This window comes from Globicephala melas, chromosome 2 (assembly GCF_963455315.2).
Source record: "Globicephala melas chromosome 2, mGloMel1.2, whole genome shotgun sequence".
Classification (NCBI taxonomy): domain Eukaryota; kingdom Metazoa; phylum Chordata; class Mammalia; order Artiodactyla; family Delphinidae; genus Globicephala; species Globicephala melas.
The window spans coordinates 59,508,111-59,519,395 of record NC_083315.2 but is presented as its reverse complement, the minus strand read 5'-3'; the positions used below and the strand labels follow the sequence as shown (position 1 = coordinate 59,519,395).

Here is an 11,285-nt window from a genome sequence, read left to right as displayed (position 1 = left end):
ATTGAGAAAATAATAGTTGTGAGAGTTAGCCAAGTGCAAAGTAGGGGGGTTCAGTCAACATAAGATTGTCCTCATTTCTGACAGCACTTGCAAATTCACAGGGCTCCCCAAACCACCCTCAGCTTTGATAACTCACTAGAAAGACTCACTGAAAGTTGTTATTCTCAGTTATGGGAAAGGGAAAAGATCTGATTAAAGTCACCTAAGGGAAGAAGCCCAGACTGAAAAGCTTGCATCGTCCTCTCCCTATGGGGTCAGGACAGCATTCCTCTGCCAGCATCCGTGGATGACTATATGCATGGAGTGCTGCCACCCAGGGAAGATCTCTGGGCCAGAGTCTTTATTGGGGCTCCATTGCACAGAGATGGTTAAGTGTCCACCTGGGGGCAGTTTTCAGCCCCCTCAAGAAGCCCAGCTGCTGCCCCAAAGTTCCCGCCCTCCACCATATTGTGAGTGTGGCTCAGAGCCCTACCCTTAGTCACATTGTCGTTATCTGACTGCTCCAAGGACCCCAGGCAAACAAAGACACTCCTAACAGACATGGCATTCCAAAGGTTTAGGGATTACCTCCCAGAAGAAAGGGCGATGACCTTTTGGGGCAATGTTAAATTCTTTACTATACTATAATACTAGTGGGAAGCGGCTATGGCAAATGGTGTGATAATGGTTCAGAATGACCAGACCTTGGGAAACACAGCATGAGGCCTGGCTGGGCTGGCCGAGCCCAGAGCTGAACCCAGAGATGTAAGTAGCCAGCTTACTGTAGCCTCTGTCCTCTCAGGATAGGGACCGTGCCTCCTCTGTACTCATATCTCCCTTGCTTTGAGAGCACCATGCGTATCACCAGGGCTGGAGCTAAGGAGAGGCAAATGGAGTGAAAACAGGAGGCAAGGGGGCAGGGCACAACCTTTGAAAGAATGACATAGCCCGAGGACATGACATAATCTGATTAGAACCAAATGGGTCCAAGATGGCAGACAAGTCGACCTGCACTAGACCTTGAGCCTCAGTATATGCTCACTGTAACACATCAGCAAGCTATATGGCACCCCATAGGCGCTGTGACAGTTCCAAGACCCACCATAAGGATCAAAAAGTGGAGGTGGGGGCTTCCCTGGTGGCGCAGTGGTTGAGAGTCCGCCTGCCGATGCAGGGGACACGGGTTCGTGCCCCGGTCCGGGAGGATCCCACATGCCGCGGAGCGGCTGGGCTGGTGAGCCATGGCCGCTGAGCCTGCGCGTCTGGAGCCTGTGCTCCGCAACGGGAGAGGCCACAACAGTGAGAGGCCCGCCTACCACAAAAAAAAAAAAAAAGAAGTGGAGGTGGCCCAATTCCTGGAAATCCCCGCCCCTTCCTGAGATAGTTGGAATACTCCTCCCACTCATTACCTATGAAATTACCCACCCCTATGAAAGTGGCAGGGGAGTGGGGGGGGGTGGTGGTGGGATGAATTGGGAGATTGGGATTGACATGTATACACTAATATGTATAAAATGGATAACTAATAAGAACCTGCTGTATAAAAAAATAAATAAAATTAAATTAAAAAAAAAAGAAATTACCCATCCCTATAAAAACTGACAACCCATACCTTGGTGCCTTTTCTCACCTTCTGAGATGGCCCACACTCTGACTGTGGAGTGTGTTTCTCTCTAAATAAATCCACTTCTCACCTATCACTTTGTCTCTCACTGAATTCTTTCTGCCATGAGACATCAAGAGCCTGAGCTTCATTAAGTCCTGAAACCAGGTGTGTGATCTCAGTTGGAAGACCGTGGGTTTTGGCTGGGTTCGAGTCCTGGCACATGGGTTCAAGTCCCAATCTGAAGTGTACAGTTTTAGGACCTAGGGTGCAAAATGTAAGGAGGTGCTCATTCTTGGGGTCTGACAAGTGCCCTAGGTACCTCCCTTGCCTCACCTTGATCCCAGCCTAGCTGGTCACAACAAAGAGGCTGAATTTGAAGCAGTTATTAATTACCTACTGTATGCAGGGCCTCATCCTGGGGGCCATGGTGGTGATATAGCTAGTTTTCCATTGTGCCTGAGCCACTCTCTTGGGTAGTCATACCCACCACAGGCAACTTGAGAGTAATATTAAAATGTCATGCAGGTTAATTGCTGCTGCTGAAGGATGAGACAAATGCATCCCAGCCAAGTTGCCACAGTTACCCCAGCCAAGGCATCCTAGACCAGCTGACAGCCAGCCAGCCTACCCCCAGACTTAAGGGCAAGCACAGTCAAGGTCAGCAGAGTCATTAATCCAGCACACATTCAATCACAAACTCTGCGTGAGCCCAGCAAAGATCTGAAGTGCCCAGCTGACCTGCAAATTCATGAGCTAAATAAATGCTTATTGTTTTAGCTCTTGAGTTTTGGGTTGGGTTTGTTACACGCCATTATTTATTTATTTATTTATTTTATTTTTTTCGGTACGCGGGCCTCTCACTGTTGTGGCCTCTCCCGTTGCGGAGCACAGGCTCCAGACGCGCAGGCTCAGCGGCCATGGCTCACGGGCCCAGACGCTCCGCGGCATGTGGGATCCTCTCGGACCGGGGCACGAACCCGCGTCCCCTGCATTGGCAGGCAGATTCTTAACCATTGCGCCACCAGGGAAGCCCCTATTGGTACTGTTTAATGTTTTATTTAACTGTTAACTTTTTGAGTCCTTAACTATCTTGCTACAATAATTTTTAGTAGTTGAGCTTCATCATAAGGCTATCTAGTAATTTAATCAGTCCCTTGTGGATACATTTTCAATTTTTCTGTTATATTATATTATAAACACAGTGATGAAGATCCTTGTAGTTAATTTTTTGCAAATATCCATAATTAATTTAAGCTGAATTCTTGAAAGTGGCAGTTCTAGGTCAAAGGGTATATAACGTATGTTTCTAAGGTTCTTGATACATGTTGTAAAACTGTTCTCCTGAAAGGTACCAATTTGCCCTGCTGCCCACTGTGTTTACATTGTTGTAATCCATTAGGCTTTTTTGTTGTTGTAAAATGTTTAGCTCCCTGTACTTCTTCTGGGGCCTGGGGAGAGATAGCAGGTGGGGAGCTCAGCTTTGGGGTTTTACCACATGCAAGGAGCTTCTCTAAGGGCTTTGTAGGAATTATGCCATTTACTTCTCTCTATAATTTTTAATTGATTAATTAATTAATTTTTGGCTGCGTTGGGTCTTTTGTTGCTGTGTGCAGGCTTTCTCTAGTTGCAGCAAGTGGGGGCTACTCTTCGTTGCAGTGCACGGGCTTCTCATTGCGGTGGCTTCTCTTGTTGCAGAGCACAGCCTGTAGGCGCACAGGCTTCAGTAGTTGTGGCATGTGGGCTCAGTAGTTGTGTCAGACGGGCTTGGTTGCTCTGAGGCATATGGGATCTTCCTGGACCAGGTACTGAACGGATTTTAACCACTGTGCCACCAGGGAAGTCCCTCTCTATAATTTTTAATGTCAGTACTATTATTACCCACCCCCCTTTTTTTCACTTTTTAAAAACTGTGGTAAATATATATATATATATATAAAAAACATAAAATTTGTCATTTTAGCCATTTTTAAGTGTACAATTCAGTGGTATTAATTATATTCACAATGTTGCACAATCACCACCATTATTTCCAATTTTTTTCATTGCCCCAAATAGAAACTCTGGACCCATTAAACAATAATTTTGCATTCTTTCCTCCCACCCTCTATTACCATATATCTGTGACAAGGAAAATGGAGGCACAGAGAAGCTAAGTAAAATAATCAATGTTACACAGCAAGTTAGGCACAGAAGCCCCAATCCAGACCTGGCAGTCCGGCTTTAGCCTCCTTCTGAATCGCTTGTCTTGCAGTTTTATTTTTTATTCTTTTTGGTTGCCCTGTGCGGCATGCGGGATCTTAGTTCCCCAACCAGGGATTGAACCTGTGCCTCCTGCATTGGTAGCATAGAGTCTTAACCACTGGACCACCAGGGAAGTCCCCCCCCTTTTTTTTTTAATTAAAAAAAAAATTTTTTGGCCACGCCACGTGGCATGTGGGATCTTAGTTCCCTGACCAGGGATCAAACCCGCGGCCCCTGCATTGGAAGCACAGAGTCTTAACCACCGGACCGTCAGGGATGTCCCCAATTTTATTATTTTTTTTAAAGCCCAAAGTTTCTGGTTACACGTTCTGGTAAGTCATTTCTTTCTCATTTTCCCCCAAAGGAGAAAAGGAATAGCTTTTCTGAAGAATCTTGAATTTTACTCCTAAGTTCCTAAACCCAGTTTCCTTCAAGCGAACTTTGAAGTTGTATCTGCTTGGGTGATAAGGGCAGGATTCAACTACACCAAAGGGACCCGTTTACCTGTCTTGCCCTGTGGGGCCTGGTGAGAGCTGGAGGGCCGCAGGAGGTTCCTGCTTTCTAGAGCCACCAAACTCTCCCCCATGAGATCCCTAATCCTGGGAGCCCTCCTCAAATGGGCAAAGATTATGCCTAGCCACCAGAGCTGATGAATGGGATTCTCTCTCCTTCCTCTCCTAAAGGAATGGCACTGAAAAAAAACATGGCCTTTGGAGTTGCATGAGCCTGGACTTGAACCACAGTCTTGGACAAGTTCTTGTCCCAAATCTGTGTGCCAAACTGAAAAGGTGTGACTAACACCACCTACCCGTCAGGGTTGTTGGGAAAAGCAAATGGGCAGCCTAGCACAAGCAGGGCCTCAATGAATGTTAGCCAAGGCTTAGCAGCTCAGTGCCTGCTCCTTGTTCAAACCTTTACACAGCACCCTGTTGGGGACCAACAACGTTGGCTAGTGCTGCTGCTTCTCTGCTGGCTTAGAAACTGATTCAGGGACTCTCTCTAAATCCTGATGTATCCCTTGGGCTGGCTGTGCCAATGTTCACACGACTCTTAAAGGAGCATTCCAGCTCTACCACTTCTTGGCTATACAGTCTGGGGCAGTTTGACCCATCTCTGCCTCTGTTCCCTCATCTGAAAAGTAGAGAATTGGGTTCCCCACGTCATTGGATTGTTGGATTAAATGGATTAAGATATGTAATGCATTTAGTGCCTGACATACAGTAGAAGCATTTGCTATTACTGTCATCCCCAGTGTCACCTTCCCTTGTTTCTTCACCAAATGCTGCCTTACACCTGGGGAAATGGAGAAGGCACACATAAAAGCAATCCATTGGTCTTGGCATTCTATTATTCTCCTTGTAGAAGTCTTGGATAAATGAGGTAGTCTCCCTACTCTCCCTTCCAGTGAGGGGGGTGGATTAGAGCAGATCTTCTTGCTTCACATTCCTCCACTGTCATCAGGCTAGGCTCCCTGACTCCCAACCCATCCTTTGCTTCTTTCAGTAAAACCCATTCCAATTGGGGAATTAGAATTAATCTCTGTCTAAATTAAAGGCTGGGCAGGGAGCCATGGCGGGCTGTGATGGGCAGAGGCTGTGCAGGTGCTGCTCCGGGAAGGCAGCCCTGGGGCCTCCTGAGGGCTCCATTCATAAGAAGTTTCCAGGAACCTCCTGGGCCACTTCTAACCGCTAGATGGCCAAGCTACAGGGTGATTATTTCCTTAGGCAAGCAAACACTTCAGCCCTCTAATATGGTATTTCCTGGGGCTGGAATATCAACAGGAAGTCCTGTGGGGAAGAGCTCTGCCAAAACACTCATTCCGAGGAAGGGATTGGTAAACTGACAAATTTGCCCAGCCCTGTACAACATTCTGCAACTTCCACACGCAGGCTCTGCTGCAGGCTTCACCCACAGGCAGATCGCTGCTGTCTCTAGTCTTCTCTGGATTCCTGTGCCAGGGAGACTTATAGATGTGACCCTATGTGAGAAACCCAGACAGAAATTTGCACTTAAAGAGCAGTTAGACCATTTATTGGCATTAGGAGAGCATTCTTTTAAACAAGAGAAAGGACTCTGAACACTAAAATCTCATCCACTTTATGAAAACTTGAGACCAAACTCTCCAACATCTGTACACAGCTTAATCACGAACAAGCGCAAGAATTCGGGTTAAATACAAATTAAACTAAACTGTCCTGCTACAAAGAAATGAAAGGAAAGCTGGGGGCGGGGGTAGCCCCCCCCCCGCCAAAAATCACTGCTTTCACACTACAATGTTTCAGGTACAAGAATGTAACAATTCCCCAGGGCAGCGCAAAACCGCTTCCCATTGTCTCTTAAGGCAGTCATTTAATTACCAATTGTCCAAAGGCTAAGAAAATTTTGTGGAAAAAGGGCGTACCCTTTGGCTCTGTGAGGGCCTGTAGCTGAGGAGCCAAGTTCTTGGCTGACACACTCTTGGGGAGGGCGCCTTCACAGAATCTCAGGCATCAGGTCTCAGCTTCATCAATAAAATGCAGTCCTGGCGAGGGAAGACCCGCTAGGCTTCCAGATCGAAGTCATCACGCTCCTCATTGTACTCCAGCACGTGCCGCTTGATCTTGGACGAGTCAACCCAGGTGACGAAGTCCTCCATGCTGCGCGTGACAAGGAAGGCGGGGTCGGTGACCACGTCGGGGCCCACGCGCACGTGACCCTGCTCCACGAATGCCACGGCGGCCTGGAGGTGCTGCGCCATGCGCAGCTTAAGGAGCACGGTGGGCAGGCGGCGGCGGCAGAAGGACGAGGCTGTGACGAAATCGCAGAGCTCCAGAGACCCGCGCGTGGGGATTAGGCCGAGAGCATACAGTTTGTCCAGCAGCGCGGCCGAGGAGCGCACGCGAAACGGGTCGCGCTCCGGCAGGTCCCGCAGGCGCCGCGCCAGCTCGCGCACAGCACGGCTCAGCTGGTTGTAGCGCGTGTAGTCCTCGCGCCGTTGCAGCCGATAACGCCGCAACACGCGCAGCTCGTGCAAGTTGTGATCGGTGACCTCCCAGTTCAGGAAGTCCACCTGCTTCAGCAGCTTCTGCTCGTGGAACTTAAGCTTCCGCACCATGACGGCGGCTTGGACGCTGCAGGATCCGTGGCTCAGCGCGCGTTCCGGCGCCCGCGCGACTTCCGCCTCAGCACTGCTAGACTGGGCCTGGGGACCCTGGGCCAATAAAAGAAAGGCTCAGTGCTACGCCCTCTGTTTCCACTGGTCAGGGTGGGGCCACGCCCCGCGTCCGTATCTCGCGATTCTTCTCTTCTTCGCGTTCTCTGAGGGAGGCGGGGAAAGAGCGCTGGTGGACACCTGGGACGAGAGGGGAGGCCCCAAAGACGAGTCTGCGCGGTTTTAAGTCGCCTAGAATTAATCACCTAGTGCCGTAATTATTTCCTCTCATTTAGATTTCTGCCATTCAGTGCCTCTCTGAAACTGGCTTAAAAGGCCAGTTCCTGGAAAGGGGGGTGACTGTCGCGCTAGTTTGGTTGAATTTACTGTGCTGACCGTGGCGGGGTGGGGGGGTCCTCCCACCTCGTGGCGGGCTTTCCCGAGCCGGCCGGGGCTGATCGGGTATGCCCACCGCCCACTAGCGCCAGGTCCATTAGCAGGCGGGCGGAACGGTTTCTCCCTGCCAAGTGGGGCTAGGCGCCACCGAACCTATGAAATACCGATTCCCAGGCTGCTTCCTACACCCACAGAATCGGGATATACACCGGAGTCACCTGGAAATCTGTATTGTTAACAAGAATGCCAGGTGATTCATAAAACCCAGTAAGTTTGAAAAGCTTGGATAGTACAAGTGCTGACCCTTTAATCCGGGCTCAAACGAATTAGCTTGACAGGGTGCATTTCTGGTGCCGAGTATTTAGTTAACACTTTTTCTGCTAGTTATATCTGTTTTAGCTTAGTGTAGCGCTACAGGACTAACTTCTTTATTTGCCCAAGACTTTGACGCCACCTAGCTTCTTCGCCTATCATTTTGTTTTATTTTTGTACGCTTCTCATTGTTTTTTTAAAACATAATATTTGATATATGGAATATACTATATGTAAGATACAAAGTATAATGAATACTTGTGGACCCAAGAGCCAGTTTAAGAAAGCATCACCAGGACCACTTCATCTACATATTCCAGCCACGCCCCCAGTGAGAGGTAAAGGTATCTACTCTCCTGAATTTAGTGTTTATTTTTACCTTTTGTTTAAAAAGAAAAAATTTTTTAATTTAAAAAAATTTAAAAAGGAAAATAGTTTTATCATTGTAAATGCATCCCTAAATACTGAGAACCTTCTTACTCAAAGTAGTCCATGGATCAGCAGAGAGCTGTTGGAAATGCAGAATTTCAGGCCCCATTTCTGACCTACAGAATCAGAATCTGCATTTAACCAGACCCCCAGGTAATTTGCATGCACACTGACATTTGAGAAGTGTTGCTTAGAAGACATCACATCGTGTGGAGTTTTTTATCTGTAGCTGCAGTTTTTTTTTTAACTGTTGCATTATATTCCATTGTTTGGTTCTATCTAATTTATTAATCCATCTCCTGTTGGATTTTTTTGGAGGGAATATTTTTAGCAGTGCTACTATTAAAATTCTTGTAGGTTTCCTGTTGCACATATGTAGTAGCTTCTGTTGAATAGTATACATCTTGAAGTTGAATTGCTCAGTTGTAAAGTATGCATGTAAAGTATGCATGAACATGTAAAGTGCATGTTGAGCTTTACTAGATATTGCCAAATTGTTTTCCAAAGGGGCTGTACCAGTTTATATTCCTTTGACAGTGCATGGGAGTTCCCTTTGCTCCTCATTCTTGACAACACTTGGTTGTTAGATTTTTAAAATATTTGCCAATCTGATGAGTCTGTGATGGTATTTAACTGTGATTTTAATTTGCATTTCCTGATGAATAAAGGTTTCATATGTGTTTCCTCCTCTATAGAATGCCTCTTTGTGTCTTTTGTGTATTTTTCTATTGGATTATGGGGTAAGTAGAATAATGGCCCCCCAAAGATGTTCACCAAGAACCTGTGAATGTTACCTTACGTGAAAAAAGGGATTTTGCAGATGTGATTAAATTAAGGATCTTGAGACCATGACATTGTCCTGGATTAACTGGGTGAGTCTCATGTAATCACAAGTGTCCTTATAAGTGAAAAAGGGAGGCAGAAGAGTCAGGGAGATGTGGTGATACATACAGAAGTCTGAGGTGTGATTGCTTGCTTTGAAGATGAATGGGGGCCATGAGCAAAGGATTGTGGGCAACCTCTAGAAGCTGGAAAAGGCAAGGAAATGGAATTTTACTTAGAGCCTCCAGAAGGAACACAGCCCTTGCTGACACCTTGATTTGAGCCGAGTGAGATCCAGTTTGGATTTCTGGTCTCCAATACTGTAAGATAATAAATTTGTGTTGTTTTAAGCCACTAAGTTTGTGGTAATTTGTTACAGCTGCAATAGGAAACTAATACAGACTGTTTGCTTTTTTCTAATTGATTTGAAGGTGTACTTTGTATGTTCTGGATATTAATCCTTAATCAGTTATCTATGGTGCAAATACCTTTTCCCAGTTTGCACTTTATCCCCACCCTTCATACTCCCCCAGCCTCACTCCCTTCTATCTTCAGCTCTTGCTCAATGTGTTTGCAGGAGGACTCTTGGTTAAGTTCCTTCTCCCCAGACAATAAACATAATAAGTAAACTATATATGTTAGCAGGTGATAAGTGTCATGAAACAAAACTGAGCAGGATATAGGAGAGCTTGGGATGAGGATGGGCTGTAATTTTAAGCAGGGCATGTCAGGGTAGGTCTTACTGAGAAGGTGATATTTCATAGGGGGTTAGCCATGTGGATATGTAGGGGAAGAACATTTCAGGAAGAGGAAACAGTGAGTGCAAATGCCTTAAGACAGGAATGTGCCTGGCATATGAGAAGAAGAATAACGAAGCCATCTTGGTTGGAGCAGAGTGCTCTAGGGGGTGAGGAAAGGGGGCTCAGATAACAGAGGCCCCATAGGCTCTTTTAAGGACTTGGTTTTTAGGTTAAGTGAGATGAGGACACTGAAGTGTCTTGAGCCGAGAATTGACATCTAACATGTTTTAAAAGGATCGCTCTGACTGCTGTGTTGAGAATAGACATATTCTCAGGAGGCAGGGCTGGAAACATAGAGGCCATTAGGAAGCTGTTGTGGTGGTGCACGCAAGAAAGGTGGTAGCTGGGACCAGGAAAGCAGCTGTGAGATGCCAATGAGAGAGGAGTCCCAGAATAAGGAGAGGGTCAAAGGATGGCTCCAGTTTGGGACCTAAGCAAGTGGAAGAAAGTACTCATCACCTGAGATGGGGAAGGCTGCCAAATAGGTCAGATTTGGGGGGCAAGATTAGAAATTCAATTTTGGACATGTTCGGTTGGAGGTGTTTATTAGACATTCAAAGGGAGATGTCAAGGAGAAAGATATGTGAGTCTGGTATTTTATTTTTTATTTTTACTTTGTTATTTTTGGCCAAACCTTGCGGCATGCAGGATCTGAGTTCCCCGACTGAACCCGTGCCCCCTGCAATGGAAGTGTGGAGTCCTAACCACTGGACCACCAGGGAATTCCCTGAGTCTGGTATTTTAGAGAAAGGCCTGGGCTGGTGATTTAAAATTTGGGGTATTATTGGTAGAAAGATGGTGTTGGATGCCATGAGCCTGGGTGAGATCGTCAAAGAAGTGAATATAGAGAGAAAAAGACAAGAGAACCACTTAACTAATAGTCACTCTAGTGTTAAGAATTATTGGAGAGGGGCTGCCCTGGTGGCGCAGTGGTTAAGCATCCTCCTGCCAATGCAGGGGACAGGGGTTCAAGCCCTGGTCTGCGAAGACCCCAAAAGCATCCAATAAATAAATCTTAAAAAAAGAAAAGAATTATTGGAGAGAAGCGGATGAACCAGTGTAGTAGAAGGGAAACCGGGAGAGTATGGTCTCCCCAGTGCAAGTGAAGACAGTGTATCCAGGGGGAAGCAGTGATCAACCTGGTCAAATGCTACTGAGAGGCTAAGAGGAGGGCTGAGAATAGCCATTAGGTCACTGATGACTTTGATAAGCATAGTTTCAGTGGAGTGTGAGGGTGAAAGAATAGCTAGAGGGGTTTAAGAAGAGAAAGGGAGGTAAGATGTTGCAGGCAACTAGTAGAGATGGCTATTTTGAGGAATTTGCTGCAAAGGCGAGCACATAAATGGGGAAATAGCTGGTGGGAAAGTGGAGTTGAGCATCTATGTTCTAAAGATGTGGGTTGACTTTTCCCTCAATACCTACATCTTGTTGGTTGTCATTCCAGTCTGTTCTACCCCCATAGAATCTCAAATTTACTTCTCCCCAGCCCATTACCCCTGCCCTACGTCAGGCCCTCATCATCTCTTGTCTGCATCACTATAGTAATAGTCCAGTGTGTCCACCACGCTGC

At 46.6% G+C, this 11,285-nt stretch overlaps 1 protein-coding gene across 1 annotated transcript; it reads right to left on the bottom strand.

Moving 5' to 3' along the window:
• Positions 1–5,835: 5,835 nt before the first annotated feature.
• IMP3 (IMP U3 small nucleolar ribonucleoprotein 3) lies at positions 5,836–7,017 on the bottom strand. Its single transcript, XM_030874919.3, has one exon. It carries the CDS (start codon positions 6,918–6,920, stop codon positions 6,366–6,368), a length of 555 nt encoding a protein of 184 aa, XP_030730779.1. The 5' UTR covers positions 6,921–7,017; the 3' UTR covers positions 5,836–6,365.
• Positions 7,018–11,285: the final 4,268 nt, after the last annotated feature.